Source organism: Lissotriton helveticus, chromosome 9 (genome assembly GCF_964261635.1).
Source record: "Lissotriton helveticus chromosome 9, aLisHel1.1, whole genome shotgun sequence".
Taxonomy (NCBI): Eukaryota; Metazoa; Chordata; class Amphibia; order Caudata; family Salamandridae; genus Lissotriton; species Lissotriton helveticus.
This window is the reverse complement of record NC_136070.1, coordinates 1,193,998,957-1,194,015,135: the sequence shown is the minus strand read 5'-3', so window position 1 is coordinate 1,194,015,135 and position 16,179 is coordinate 1,193,998,957. Positions and strand designations below refer to the sequence as shown.

The 16,179-nt window shown below is 48.2% G+C and overlaps 1 protein-coding gene across 1 annotated transcript in view; it reads left to right on the top strand.

Annotated features, from left to right (window-relative positions):
• Positions 1–16,179, top strand: part of SUMF1 (sulfatase modifying factor 1) — a 268,047-nt gene that overhangs the window by 201,258 nt on the left and 50,610 nt on the right. The window contains exon 7 of the mRNA XM_078661661.1: positions 5,356–5,469. Coding sequence (XP_078517787.1) covers positions 5,356–5,469 — 114 coding nt within the window. The remainder of the gene's footprint in view (positions 1–5,355; positions 5,470–16,179) is intronic.

The window sequence follows — 16,179 nt, the reverse complement described above, 5'->3', positions numbered from 1 at the left end:
AAGATGAATTCTTAACGAGCCCCCTGTCTGGGCCCAAGTTTGATTTCTGATTCTTGTGGACTTGCAAGAAACCCCTGAATTAGGTGACGACTAACAGGGTTAGGGCACCAGATAATTTTCATTGCAGAATGATAGGACCCCTGAGTTCTGTGGCCTTTTGATGGAAATCAAGTGCAATTCTAATTTGATGGATAAACTTGCCAAGGCAAGTAAACAAGTTGTGGTTTCTGAGAAGCACCAGTCCGAGGCCTCTCTGCAGATTCTGAAGCCCAAGTCCCTTAGGGTGCGTGAAGTAGCCCCCTGAGCTAACATCCACAGAGCCCAATCGATGCTGCCTTTCTTTGCGTCCTCCAACAATACCGACAATGACCGAAATTCCTTCAGTGTAGCTGGGGCTTCCTTGCCACCCCGTGCACGCTTTGGTGGCATCTTGCCCACTAGAGAAAGCAAAAGAGCATTAAACATTGGCTAATGCCTGTTTCCCTTCCCCCTCTTGACGAGCTTAATGACCCGCGCTCCGACCTTTCACCCGCTCATGCTCGCCTTGTACCTCATTGGGCCGGTCCACCGGGAATACTCACTATCCTTGTGCCCCATGCGTCCTCCAAACTTCCCAGGCCCGGCGATCCACCCATGCATTAAATCCACCCCCCTCTTGGATACTCCGCCTACTCACTAGCCGAGTACCCCAGGGGTCGTCATGCTCCTTATCATGCAGTCTCATCGTGTATTGTGCCCCCCTCCTGTAGGAGCGCTTAACCTACTCACTAGCTGAGCGCCCCGGTTTACATGCCTGCAAACTGTTTTCCCCCGGCCCATGCAATATCTATTAGGCCCCCGCCATCACCACATGCCCTTTATCTTTGGCACAAGCGGTGCGTGCCATGATCCGCTTTGCCCTTTATCAAGCATTTCTCCTCATTCTAAATTTGTCACATTAGCATTTATGACACGCGCTTGCCCCGAGCGGTTACCACCTGTTTCCATATGTGGACAATGCTGCTCCAGTGCTCCCCGCCCGTCCCGCTTCTGAACCCTTAATGATGCCGCGCTTGTATTCTAGAGCGCGCTTGCCTCCAAATGCACACCAAGCATTCCTACAGGCATGATGTTGACTAGGTCCGCTCCCTCATTTGAAATTGTATTGCGCTTGCAAAATCGTATCACGCTTGCGATTCCATTGTCCTTCCGATCAGCTCCCTCATTTGTAATCGTATCGCACCTGTAATTCCACCGCGCTTGCCCTCCGTTTCTTCCACCTTGCCCACGGAGGTTCTCAATCGCCGCCAACTGCACACATCCATTCCCCCCAGCGCCCCACGTTGAGTTACGAGCTCTCTTTGTAATTTAAAAAGCAGACTGCGTAATTTTTAAAAGCAGACCATCGTAAAGCCCTTATTTCAATTCGCGCCTACTCTGAGTCCCTCTCACCTGGGTGTAACACACAGCAGCCGGTAGCTCCCCGTAACTTGATTACAGCTCTGATCCGCTGGGCACCCATGGAGAGAGGACAGAGAGGGCTTCCCGTCTACTGTCTTGTTTTCGTCTGTCAGACTCCTTCTGACAGTGGTGAGTTTTTGGATACCGAGGCAGTAGCCTCATTACTCCACATTCATTTTGAATTTTTTCGTCGCTGTTTAGTTATTGATGTGTGACTCTTTGTCACAGTTGAGGTTGTATCACAAGTTCAGCTCAGTGATGGGCCACGGGTAGCGGTCAATTGAGTTTGCAAAATTGTCAGCATGTTTCCTCAGAGTCTCGTCTTTGTCTATCTAGTACCTTCTGATAGTGTTGTTTTGGTTGCCTGCCGAGGCGATTGGCAGTGATGAGTTTTGCGTACCTGCCGGGTGTTTGCCTTCAGGCAGTGATGAGTTTTTGGATGCTGCGTTGCTGTTTCAGTTTCACAAGGTTAGCGCTTCGATGTGCCGCGGGTAGCGGTCAAATGGATTTGTAGAGAAGTCTGCGAGTTTCCTGATCAGTGGGTTTTCTTTTTGATCCAATCCTTTGTAGAATGTCCTTTTGAGTTTGAGGAGATGGTCGTCCAACATCTCAATGCCTAGGTCTCTGTGGAAGTCTGCTGTCCATGTGAACATAGGAGCACCTGCTGCAATCCGTAAGGCCTTGCTCTGTAGTCTCTGTAGGTCTTTCCGAAGCTGCGGGCGGCAGCCACTCCAAACTGGTGAAGCGTATGTCATAGTTAGTCGAATTATTGCGGTGATTGCTCGCACCTTGCTCTGCATGGGCATCGACTTGGTCTTTAGGAGTGGGTATAATGCAGTCAGTTTGGCTGCTGCTTTCTGGCAGATCTCTATGGGGTTTCTCCAGCTGAGTTTAGAGTCCAGAGTCACCCCCAGGTAGGAGCTGCTGTTTTCCCATTTGATCTCATTCCCATTGAGGAGGATCTGTGAATGTTTCCTGTTCAGCTTCCTGGTGAATAATGTTGCTGTGGTTTTGCTTGTGTTCAGGGTGATCTGCCAGTCGCTGTACAATTCGGAGAGTCTGCAGAGCGATGTCTCAAGGTTCTTAGCCACTTCTTGTCGCTGAAGGATTGGGAGATGACTGCAACATCATCTGCGTAAAGGGCAAGATCAGTCTTCTTTAGGTCAGTGGGGATGTCGTTTGTGAATATGTTGAAGAGGAATGGTCCTAGGATTGATCCCTGAGGCACTCCAGCAAGAATTGGGGGTGGCGATGAGCATTCGTCTCGCAACGCCACGTGAAAGGTCCATTTTGACAAGCAGCTAGACAACAGCTTGACCAGGTTGCTTGGAAACTTGAGCTTGATAAGTTTGTAAAGCAGTCCCTCATGCCATACTCGGTTGAATGCTTTGGCTACATCCAGAAAGACTACTCCAGTAGACTTGTTGATGTCGAATCCATGGCTGATGATGTCCACAACTCTGAGGAGTTGGTGATTGGTTGAGTGGTCTTTCCGGAACCCAAACTGTTCTTTGGCAAGAAGGTTTTCGCTTGGCGCAAAGTCCACGAGACGGGCGAGGATAACTTTTTCGAAGAGCTTTGAGAGGCCAGATAGGAAGTTTATGGGGCGGTAATTTGCAGGATCTCGCAGTGGTTTCCCAGCCTTGGGGAATAGACGACTCTTGCTTCTTTCCAGGCGTTAGGGAAATACTGGTGCTGCATGCACGCGTTGAATATCTCAGCAAGATGATCCACTGCGGTATCTGGGAGCATCTTTTATGGCTTGGTTGACTATTCTGTCCTTTCCTGGTGCCTTGCCATTTTTTAGTGTCTTTACCAGGGCCAGTAATTCGCCCATTGAGTATTCCTCAATGATTGCATCTTCTGTTTCTGGTGGGTGCTCCCGGTGGTGATTGGTGACTTCTTGCTCGACTTCCGTTGCCAGTCTGCTTGCCTGGCTAGGCCTGAAGGATGCCTCCAGTGCGTCAGCGAAGACCTCAGCCTTGTCCCTGTTGCTGCATGCCAAGTGAGTCTTCCCTTGTATCGGTGGGTTTGGTTCCTTCTTCCCAGTCGAGCGTCGGGTCATTCTCCAGAGAGAGTTGTCTGAGTCCTTCAAGTTAGCTGTAGCTGCTTCCCATTTTTACCCTTTTTGCTGGCTTATTTGCATCTTAAGCTGTCTTGTCAGCTCATTGTACTTCTTCAGCAGGTCGGGGGTGCGGTTCCTTTGCCACGCTCTCCGGGCTCTGTTCTTATCAGCTATCGACTGCTTGATGCCCTTCGGGAGGTCGTAGATAGAGCAGCGTTGGAGTTTCTGCTGCGCTCAATAGCAGTGTGGATTACGGCTGTGAAGTGGTGAACCGCCTGGTCAATGTCTTCGATGCAGCGTAGGGGACCTGGGACCAGTGTCTCTTCCAGGCTTCTCTTGTATAGGCTCCGGTCCGCCTTCTTGAAGTTGTGCCTGGTGCCCTGTTGCTGGTCTTCAAGTACGTCTCCCACTGTGATCAACACTGGGTTGTGGTCGGATGTCAGCGCTGTTAGGGTTTCGAGCTCCATAGACTGGGAGAGATTCTTCATGACGACGATGTCCAGAACATCCGGTTTCTTCAGTGCGGATAGTGTATTGGTTGAGTCGGGCCGGCCACTACAAAGTCCTCCTTCTTTCAGTGGGCAAGTAGGGCTTGTCCTTTGCTGTGTGCTGTGCAAGAGTTCCAGCACTGGTGCTTGGCATTAAGGTCGCCTCCAATTAGTGTCGGGATGCGGTGGTCCAATAAAGCATGCAAGTCCCTTGGGCTTAGCTTCCCTGGGGGTGAGTAGGCGGCAATCAACCGTAGAAGGCCTGCAAGTGTTTGGATCTGTACGCCGGTTGCTTCAATACTCCCCACGGATGGTAGTGCAATCTCGTGGTGCTTCACTTTTGTGCTGACAATGACTGCTGTTCCTTCGCCCTTGGCTCCATTGGGGCGATCTGTGCGGTACATTCTGTGGTTTGCTAAGTGGAGCTTCTGGATTCCTTGGAGATGGGTCTCTGAGATAAGCGCTATACTCACATCCATGGTTTCCATCAGGTGCAGGAGTTCTGCAGTTTTCTTCTGAATGCTGTTAGAATTCCACATCAAGAAAACTGAGTTTCCTTTAGATTTTGCTGCCATTGCGGGTGTTTTCTTCACCGTGGAAAAGTCCAGCAATAAGATTCGCCACCATTGTCACCACAGGGTGGATGTTCATGTCTGCGACTTTTTTCTCAATCTTCGTGATGAGTTCCTGCCAGTTAATGGCTGAGCCTATTTCACAGGATGTGCTGGGGCAGTTGTTGGTGGTGAGCTGTCCTGTTTGGGTCCTGTTGCTTCTGCGTATGTCCTTCCGTCCACACGCGCGTTGCTATGGCTGTTTGTTGGGTTTCCTGTCTCAAGCTTTTATCCCCTTTCTTGGGAGGGGTCGCCTGCGCACCTTAGTGACGCATCTAGGTGACCTCTCGTGTTTCTTGGCGACGCCTCTTCCTACCCTCTTGACCGGAAGTTGTCCCGGCTCCCATACGAAATGCAGCTGAGGGCGCCCCGCCCCTAGGTGTGGGGGGTGCCTACCATTTCCCAAGTACGAAGACCAGGTGTGCTACCCTTTGTTTGTGTTCCCTTTGTTCCTGCACTTATGTGTGCTGCTTATCTGAGTTGTCTTCTGGATTGCGCATCCAGTAATAGATGCCCAGATATAAATGATGGTTGTGTGTCGGCTTTTCATGTCTGTGTGTGTGCTGCTCTTATTTGTGTGTGAGGCTTGCATAGTGTGTGTGTGTATGTGCGCACTGCCCCCGTATTGATGACATGGTAATGTGCCTGTGTGCTGCTGGGATGCGTTTGCTCCTGATGTTAATATCCTGTATATATTGCCTTGGTTTAGCTCTCCATGCCTACCTGATTGATCGTTTTTTTACATTTTCAGGTCACTGCGTTTCCTCCAAATGGATACGGCCTGTACAATATGGTGGGCAACGCCTGGGAGTGGACGGCAGATTGGTGGACAGTGCATCATTCTCCAGAAGAAACACACAACCCTGTAAGTGTTTCAGGAATAACGCTCTCATCCTAAACACCGCGGGCAGCTGGCATAAAGAGTAGATCCATCAGGGCGTAAGAGATGCAGCTTTGTGGCCAGAGCTGCTGACTTTGCGACTGGAGAACCAGGTTCAAATATGGCTCCGCTCAACATCTTGTAATTCTGGGCAAATTATTGTATCTCCCTATGCCTAAAAACGAATAAGTAACGTTGGTTCTCTTGTAAAGCGTTTGTAGGAGAGTAGGGTCTGCTTCCTATGGTCACCCCCACTTTTTGCTTTTGCTTTACTGGTTTTCGACTTAGATGTGCCTGTGAGCCTGCTAATCAGACCCACAGCCCAGATGCACTCTCTCTAAATTCACATCATGTACTCTAGGTACATCCACAATTGGGAATTGGCTCCACTTATCAGCCCCTGTAGAAGTGTACCCTAGGTACTCAGGCCATAGGTGTAACCAAGGCCTACCAGGGGCCCTGGCTGGCCACTCAAACTGACACAACTGGCTGATCACTCGGCTGGGGCAAGGTCGTGTAATCACCCCTTGCTTAGGTATAGTATTCCTATATCTGCCCTTAAATATAGACACACAGTAACCTATAAGTCACTCCTATGGCAGGCCTTAACAATCCTGGAGGCAGAGTGCTTGGTTATGTGTGAGATGGTGCTCTAGCATGAGCTGAGCCTGTCTGCAGCTTTCAGAACCATGTCCTTATAGCTGTTCTATGATATTGCCATACCATATACTCTTAAGTGCACTATGAACCTGGTGGTTAAATGCTAACTTTGGTTTGACTTTATCCAAACATGTCGTTTAGAGTGTCATACGCTAGAGGGAGAAGACATGTTGTTGCTGACTATCCCGGTTAAAGTTAACCAGAGCCCCAGCGTCACAAAATGGATGCTGCTGCCACAGACACAAGTCTGACCTCCTGCTGCTGGGAGTCCTTCCAGCGAGGGAGGCCTGGACAATAGGTTTCCTGCCTGGAGAAGTGCGAGCACCACCCCAGACAGGATTTTGTGTATTGGGACAGGGAGGGCTGAAAAGAAACAGACACTGCCTGGGGCACACTAGGTGCTCCATGCATAGTCCAGTTCAAACCGGTGCTGGGGCACTCCAGCCCCAGCTCTGGCGCGAAACTGGACAAAGGAAAGGGGGTGTAACCACCCCCCTTCCTGGTCCCACCCATAGGAGGGACCTAGTGAGTAAACCAGCCCCCTTTAGTTGTATAAAGGTAGGAGCTGACCCAGGAGACTTTAGATTTTATCCTGATGAAACTTTGATACGAAACTCTGGACCCTTCGACATTCAAACCGACTTGAAGACTGAAGAATCTCCCTTGTGGCCAAGGAGGGACCACCCTGGGCAACCAGGCACCATCCAGCAACTCGACGGCTTGCTTTGTCCCTGTTCCCGCCGGAACTCGAGCGCAGAGCCTGACAAGATCTCGACTCCAGGACTCCTCTGACCCTACTGCACGACTCCAGCACAGCTGAGCTCCGTGGAAGGCGTCGGAATCCGTGGAACCAGGCAACTTGGAAAGTCTTCAACTTGCTAACAGCGCAGCTCCTGAGGCATCCTCGAAGCTGTGCACTGGGGACTGAGACATCCCGACACTGAGCTCCACCTGCACCGAAGACCAGCCCTCCACACTCCACGAGATCTGCGTGGGGCCCTTCTGCTTGTGTTCTGCTCGACGCGTTGTCCGGTTGCTGGCCTGTTGGCTAGTAGCCCTCTGACGACGATCCTTGTGAAAATCCATCGCTGGTCTGGTTGCTCCAGACTGGCCCTCGCTTCCCTGAAAAGGTGAAGTACCCCAGACCCTCCTGGTCTGCACCAGAAGTCATTTGTGTAGCCTGCGTGGGTTGTCTTTGCTTAGGCTTGTTGGCTCCAATCTTGAAGTCGACCCCTCCATCTGCGAGAACCTTCGTGGGACAGCTCCTCTCCAGCACCTGGTCGTCCTCGACGCCTCCTGGTCCGCGTGGCTGCAACGACAAGCTTCACATCCGCACCTGATAGCTCCTCGACGACGTCTGGTTCCTCTCTGGTTCCACCCGGTCACTGGCTAGTGACCTAGACTCTGTCCCCTCTGCTTTCAGGTCCTCTTTATCCTAGATCCACCCTTGAATCCACCCGGACATCTTCCTCCTGGTCGCCTGCAGCATCTTTCTTCAAGGCTCCATTGAGAACAACGACGAAACCTGACACACTTTGACACCTATGCACCCGCAGCCCGTGGGTGAGGTAACACGAGTACTTCGGTGCTCCAGTAGGGATTGACTATCCTAGTGTCCAGATATACTAGTTGTTTCCTCCTAGCTAGACCGGAAGCCTAAATCTTCATTTATTTACCTTCTAAGTTCCCATTGACTTAACATTGACTCCCACCCAGGTGACCATCAGCAGGGCAAGTGGTTGCTCAGCTGTCCTTCTACACCTTTAAAGAGTTGGCCTTCCCAAGAAATGATTGCCTTAATTTATTCATTTTGCACCAGGAAAAATAAACTGTTGGTGCCACATAACTGTAATGTCAACATCTGTTGTAACTGCATATGATAGGAGTGTACAGCTGTTGAATTCACAGAATACTGCTGCAGGATAGTGTTGAGGACCTGCTGCACCGAGGCTGCAACCTCTCCTCCTGGTCTGGACCACCTCTTACACTGTCACATACAGTCATTCACACATTGGTATTCGCTAAGAATGAAATAGAACACCCCCTAGCAATCAATGACTTTGTCTGCTTGGAATGAATGGTAGTTGGCAATCTTGGGAGAGGAGCTTGCAGGTCCTACAGAAATGCAATAGAATGATCCAGATGAGGTTGCGTTCAAGGATAGAATGAGTAGTTCTATATTTGTGGCCCTTCTCCATAAATACGAGGGCCTAAAAGGAACGCTTTAGAATTTTGCGCCCTTTTGGTAGTCTTTCTGAAATTTTGCAAAAATAAGTAGTTTAACTTTCATGAAACTGAATATTGGTTTGTAGGCTGAGCGGGTCGTCTGTATTTTTTGTATAGTAGTTCACAGACTAATTCGATTCTAAAACAGATTTAGGATTGCCATAGAAACTCAGGGCACTTATATTGTATGAGGGGCTTCTGATTGGCTCAGCAGCACTTACGCATGTCCACAATTGCTGGGGTTTGTAACTGTCTACAGCACTCTGATTGGTTCAGCGTTACTTGAGATCTCCATAGTTGTTGGACATTGTAACTGTTTTGAGCCTGAGTGGAAACCAAAAGCACCCCCTGCAAATATTTTCAAAATAGCCTTTTCTTGTTTGTCCTTCTTTCTTCCTCTTTCTCTCTCCCTTTCTCTCACTTCTCTCTCTTCCTCTTCTTGCCCCTGTTTCCATAAACTCTGGGGAGCTGGAGAGAGTGAGAGAGGCAGTGACCATGGGTCATAAAATTGTCCTGGTCTCCATTGGCTTTGGGCTTGTAACTGCCCCCGGCCCCAGGAAAAGCTGCATAGTGCAAATGGCTATTCCTGGCTTTGGTCTGTGACCGGCTCAGAAGCCACAGAACACCTCTGTAGCTGTACACGTCTGTGTGTGTCAGCCCAGGATGCCTAGGACCCAAAGCCCAGTTCAAATAGTTTTTACTCTAACCAATTGGTGACGTATGCGTTCCTTGACATCCTCTGAACTGGAGATCATTTCTTTAAATTCATGTGACACCTTGCAAGGGTTATCGTGGAAATTGCTTTTAATAATCATTTTTATTTAAAAAATTGAATTTGCCTAATGTTTTCTCCTGAACAAACGTACAAAATTTAACTTGCAGCAACTCAAGTAACTTATCAACTGGAATTTCCAAAACTAGATGTCTGCAAAGCCCCTGTAAATTTGCCCCTCAGTGCAGTATAGATTTTGCTCTTTGTCTCTCGTTAAGAATATGCTTTCGTCGGCATGGACGCATATGGCATCTTTTTGTGGCACAAGTACTACCTCTGCTGGTAGACAAAGCTGGCAAGTGAGACTGAGGTGGGCCAGCAGACTGCTCCAAGTCTTGCGTCAAGCTGATTGCATGGGTTGAGTCCTCATCCTGATGCTCCTCGGTTCTTCTTACATAAGTTTCCATTTGAAAAAGGCACAGCATACGTAGTCCTGAGGTGCAGTACGAGATCTCCAATCAAATGTGCATCCAAGCAGGGCTTCTATCCTCCTAAATGCCATGAGATGATTCAGCCTCACAATTTTAGTCTGTTGCAGCTGAATATACCTGCTTTTCCCGCGTTCTTTTTCCCCAGAGGGAATAACAACGCAGTCGTTACCACGATCGCGTTGTGTCAACGCATACCATTACCCTGCAAGTCGTAACAACGACTTGCGGAGGGTACTCTGGATGTTGGAATAGTATAATTTACTATTCCAACTCCAGTCTGTGAATCAGTAGGGAATGTGTTTGATTTTTAAATCCAAAATCTTCTCCCTCTTGCTCCCCAAGAGTGCCATTAAGCGGGTCCCGGATACTGAGAAAGCCAAGGCAGTGGTTGTTATTCCCGCTATTTCCTTGTCCGACAAAATGACGAGGGCCTCAGTCATATCTTGGACCACTAACCCCTGAATACCTTCCTGTGGAAGGACACATTAAACATGCTCACATTAGCTCAGATCCTTTCTACCCTGGTCAGGGTGGACCAAGAGCATTTTCAGTTTGCCGTGCACCCATTGGCCTCAACGCCGCTTGGATGTTCCCAAACATGATGGTGGGGGTCGCTGCCTATCTTCAGTGGTCTGCAGTTCCCGTGTTTCCCAAAACCCAATGGCTGGCTGCTGAAGGCAGGCATACTGCAGTCAGTTGTGGAACACTTCTGGATGAAGGCAAAACTCCTAACATATTTGAGTTTACCATAAACTAACAGGAGTCCCACCTCATATCACATAAGTTTCCATTCATTGCTGCAATTCTGGATGCGTTGGCGTTCAAGGCTTTTTCTGTGCAGTAATGAATCTACAACATTCAGGCTATGATCTTAATATTCAGGCTTGATGAGGATGGATCTGAGACTTTGCTTCTCGCATCCTTCTTGTCAGCTACGCCAGATGTCCTACTGGCCATCTATCAAGGCTGACTTTGACACTATCCAGGTGCCCATCACTGGCAAATACTGACACACATTAAGCTCTGCCTGCCATCTATCAGAATGGGGGTGGTGCAGGTTCTCACAAACAACACCACTGGCACTTTGTACTGCAACAAGCAGGACATTGTGGGATCCTGGATCCTGTACCTTGATTATTTGCGTCTCTAGGTGGCTGAAGCTCCATAACATCTTCCTGGTTCCCAACCATCTGGTGGGGTCGCTGAATGCCAGAGCAGACAAACTCAGCAGATGTTGTCTAGAAAGTATGATTGATGCCTACATCCCGAGGTGGTGCAGGGCATAGTCCACCAGAGGGGAGAACCCTGGCTAGATATTTTCCCCACTGCAGAGAATGTAATGTCAGCAATTTTGTGTGATGGAGTTCCTGTGAGAGCTTCTGTAAGTCTTCCTGTCACTACCTTTACTGCCCAGAATTATGAAAAAGATCAGCAACAACAGAGCCCATGCTATCGAAATTGCCCCAGATTGAGCGATGAGATTGTGGTACCCAGAACTACGGAGCATGAGCATCTGTCCTCCAATAAGGCCAACATGGTTGTTTCATTAGCGGGATTTGGTCCTTCCCCCTAATTCAAAACTTACATCACCTTGCATGGCGTTTGAGTTGTGACAATGAACTGGTTTCGATCTGCCGCCTGAAATGGTGGTGCCCCTCTATGAAATCCATCTACACTGGGCAGTGTGCCAAGTTTGTAACTTGGCGTGTTGCCCGGGACACTTACCCATTACAGGAAAAGCTGCTGGAAGTACTTTTGTTTATTTTGTCTTTAGCCCAGCAAGGTGTTGCAGTGGACATTGTAAAAGGTTGTCAGCCCTCTCTGCCTTTCTACATTAACTGGACCAACCGTGCTTGTGTAAATCACCTGTTGTGGTGATGTTAATTACATTTTTGACACATGTCCCACCCAACACCGTATGTGATGCTACAGTGGGACCTTAACTTGGTCTTGGAATTCCTCATGTTTACTCCTTTCAAGTCTATGCATAGTTACTTGCTGTGTAACCTGACCTTGAAGACTGTTTTCCTCGTTGCGATTGACAACTTGTCGCATGAATGACCTGCAGGGCAGACACTTCCAGTGCAACCTCCCTGCACCACCCTCTTTCCAGACAAATTGGTTCGGAGGACTCGGGCAGTCTTCATGCTGCAAGTTTTGACTCCCCTTAAAGTCAGGCATACAATCACTTGACAGGTGTTCTTTGCCCCCCCCACTCCTGAAAATAGGAGAGCTTGCTCAATTGGACTCCCTAAAAGCTCTACATTTTCACACTGATCGTACCCAGGACCTGCGAATGGACAGTCAACTTTTTGTGGGATTTTTCAACAATACACAGAAGAGAACCACGTTGTTGGAGTGCATAGTCCTCTGCATTAAGATCTGCTGTACACTGGCCAAAAATCAGCCCCTAGAATGTCTGAGAACCCTTTCTACCAGGGCCAAAATGGCCGCTATTGCATCATGGTTCATTCATGTGCATTGATAATGATGCATGCCCGAGTGTACATCATCGCACTTTTTTTGACAATGCGATGCTGTTCAGCATTGGCGATAACCAGGTTTGTCTTTCTGTTGATGCTGAGCAACATCAGCGAAAAGCATTGGCAAAGCCAACAGATCTTCCTTGAGAGAGCCAGAAAGAGTGACTTATTGGGTTTGCCAATGTTTGATTTATAGTGTATCCATGGGCAAGTTTTTGAAGGAGGGTTAAGTTTGTATTTCTCTTTTTGCTTTACATCTCTGTGTGGGTGCAGTGTGAAGGAAGAAGGGGATGGCAAAGTGTATCTGTACAGGGGTATTTGGTCCATGTGACAAATTAAGGGGGAGGCTACTCTGATCAGTTTGAGGGTGTTATATTTGGCGTGAGTAGGCTTGAGTCACAGAGGAGCTTGATGTCACTGAGGAACGTTGATGTGCAGAATGTAGCAGAGCTGGTGAAAGCTGAGTTTGTTTGGTGGTTCCAAGTATCCATCAGATTGAAGGCAGCTGTCTGAGATGCTGACCTGTATGAGATGGAAGACTAGCTGACTTCGGCATCAAGGGCGTGGCCTTCGATTGGCTGAAATCCTTTCTTGTGGGAAGGACACAAAGGGTACAACTGGGGGATTTGATTTCAGATGTGGGGACTTTAGAGTGTGGGGTGCCTCAGGGCTCCGCATTATCCCCACTATTGTTTAATCTCTATCTTCAACCCCTGATTACATCCCTGGCCAGTATGGGCTGTAGAGTTTTTAACTACGCTGATGATACTCAGCTTATTTTGAGTATCGACAGCACCGAGACCGTGCAGTTCCAAGCGCAGAACATCTTGAGGCACACGGTTGTGTGGATGACTGGGAACCTGTTAAAGATCAATCCGGATAAGACCGAGGTATTGATAATTCCATCTACCACCTCACCTTGGAGCGATCTTTACTGACCACAAGAGTTAGGGCCAACTCCAAAGCCGAGTGCAAATGTAAAGAGCCTAGGGATCAAGCTGGACTGTGACCTGTCCATGTGCAGCCAAATCTCTTCGGTTGTTGGAAGCTGCACGAATATCATCAGGCAGTTACGCAAGCTAGCCCCTGTTCTCTCCCAGTCATTGCTGCGAACAATTGTAGCGGCGACTATTATATATCTAGAATAGATTACGGTAATGCTCTTTATTTGGGTCTCCCTAAAACCCTAACTAACAGGCTGCAGGTCGTGATGAACGACGCGGCCCGATTGATTTTTAGACTCCCTAGAAGGACTAAGGCCTCTCCCTTGCTACTGAGCCTACATTGGCTCCCTATAAAGGAGAGGGTAGAGTTCAAGAGTCTTTGCATGGCCCATAAGGCAATTTTTGGCCATGCACCTGTTTATATCAGAGATCGTCTGAAAGTGTATAGTCCAAAAAGAACACTCAGATCCTCTGATTCTCAGTTGCTGATCTGCCCTCGGTACAAACTGGTAACCAAGGGAGGGAGAGCCTTCTCTGTGTTGGTCCCTCAACTTTGGAATAAGCTACCTGAGGGGCTACGCAGAGAGGTGAATCTCCTGCGATTCAGGAAATCTCTAAAAATATTGTTATTTGGAAGGGCTTTGGGTATAGCGTAGACTGGCTGCTGTATTATTTCTCTATGTTGTTTGTAGTTATTGTACAATTCCACCGATTTCCGAGCGCCTAGAGACCTGCAGGTGATTGGCGCGATACAAATCCAAAATAACAATAACAATAACAATGGCAGCTGAGGAGCTCAAATTAGTTTGGTATTGGAGGTTCACTTAGACTACAAGACCAGGTGGATTTGTGCATGATGGCAAGTTCTCCTTCTGTCATGTGTGCAGTGGATGGTGTGGTCCGTGGGAATGAGTACCTCATGGTGGTGTGTGCAGGTGGATGGGATCTATGTTTTTCTTATGAAGAGTTTCTTGGTGTGTTGATTGATGGTGGCTATTTCAGAGGTGTGGGTGATTGCAGAGTGTGTGCTTATAAGCATAAGTTGGAGTGTTTGTACAGTTGGTGTGTGGATTTTTGTGAGTGGGGGTTAATGACGTTCTAGGCGTTTGCTGGGTGAGTGTAATGTATGCGAGTTAATGGTCTGACTGTGAGCAAAAGTGTAGGCTATGGTGCTGCGTCCGTTAAGCTCTTGGTGTTATTGTCTTACCAGAGGCACATGGGCTATTAGCAGAAGATGCCTGAACGAGGTACAACCTTGTAGTGGCAGACTTTAATGAAGTGCAAGAAGCCTCCTGATTTGCTGGGTTGTACTGGCTGGTGATTGCCTACCTGCAGTGATTTCTTTAGCACTTCTTCTGATTGGCTGTTTCAAGGGGGTGAAAGGCAGGATGGGGACAGAGCATCCTGATTAACTGTGGTGCACTGTTGGAATGGTCAAGGCAACTTCAAGGCTGCTTATAATCCTCTGTAGCTGCTGATTGGCCCTTTTAAGTCATAGAGAAGACGGGGTGGGTAGGGATGGTCTTGGTTGTCTAGGGCAGTGGTTCCCAAACTTTTTCGACCCACGGCTCGCTTGACCTTTTGGCCGCGGCTCCACACTGTTATTTTTTTTCAGAGGATGTGGGATGTAAGCACGGCCTCAAGAGTACCTCCATTTTCCTTCCTGAAAATAATTGGGGTGAAGCTGATGATGGTATTGTAATCATATACGCAGGTTGTTTCGTATTACTAAGGGGGCTCTTCTAATAAAATATTCCAAGCTACACGTCTTTGCCCGTGCCTTTTTTAGAGAAGCTTCTTAAACTTTTTTTTGTATCCTACTTGCAGTACTAGATAGTACCCCTATGCATATAGGCCACATTGCCAAAGTGTTTCTGCGCTTGAAGAATACTTACATGCACCTTAATTTCTACCCATGTCCTACGTGCCAACACACCTGTCTCAGCAGGGTGACTCGTGATTTTCTAAACCAAATACAGCTTTATTTTAGCTGTCTCCTCCCTAAAATTGCCTCCAATTCAAAACAAGGCAAACAAATTCCCCCTTTTTTTAAATCCCTCTTTCTTGCTTCCAAATGTTGGCATTATGCCGTATACAGTGTTCTACATCTCTGTGCTCATGGAGGTAGCAGGCCTGTATGGAAATGTGTGTGTACTGGAGGAAATGTATACTGCAAGTACCTATGGGTCAAGTACACATGTCAATACTTAATAACACTCGGAAAGGCTGTTGGAAACCGACATTGTAATCGCTCTGTTGGAATTCAGTCCGTAGAGCTGTACCATGCATGTCCAACTGGCACAAATTCTCTAAGAGCCGGTTGGGACCAATTCGGAAAGACCGTGCGGTTTACAATCCGACCGCCAACATTGTAATCGGTCAGGCGTATTGTAAACTGACCGAGGCGGTCTGAATGTTTCTGACACGGACTAGGGGAATCCCTTGGAGGAGGCCTTCTGCTCGACATTGTAATCAGCCCCTTAGTGTGTTTGAGAGACGGGACAACTTTACTTACCTGACAACTTGATTGGGTTAAAATGCATTTGGAAAAAACTGAAACTATTGAGTCTAACAAAATTAATCCGGCGTCTTCTCTTACTTTGGGAGTGTTGGAACCTGGAGGATCCAGTGAAATATGGAGGTCATCTCCCTCAACATGCCATCAATTAAGTGCTACGTTTCCAGCTTTAGGCATGTCACTTACAAATCATCTACATCATGCGTTTAAGTCTAATTAGTGTATCTGAAACCAACAAAACAGATTTTAGTCTGGTCAGGTTTCAGTCTTATTGACTTGAAGTTGAGCGGTTAGAGTCTAGTTTGAGTGACTAAAGATGGAGTGGCCGGATTCAAGACTGAGTGACTGAAGGTGGAGCTGCCAGATTCTAGACTGAGTGACTGAAGGTGGAGCGGCTAGGCTCTAGTCTGAATGACTGAAGGTGGAGAGGCCTGACCTTAGTGACTGAAGGTGGAGCTGCCTGACTCTAACCTTAGTGACTGAAGGTGGAGCAGCCGGGCTCTAGCCTGAGTGACTGAAGGTGGAGCTGCCTGACTCTAACCTTAGTGACTGAAGGTGGAGCTGCCTGACTCTAACCTTAGTGACTGAAGGTGGAATGGCCAGGCTCTAGTCTGAGTTACTGAAGGTGGAGCAGCCGGGCTCTAGCCTGAGTGACTGAAGG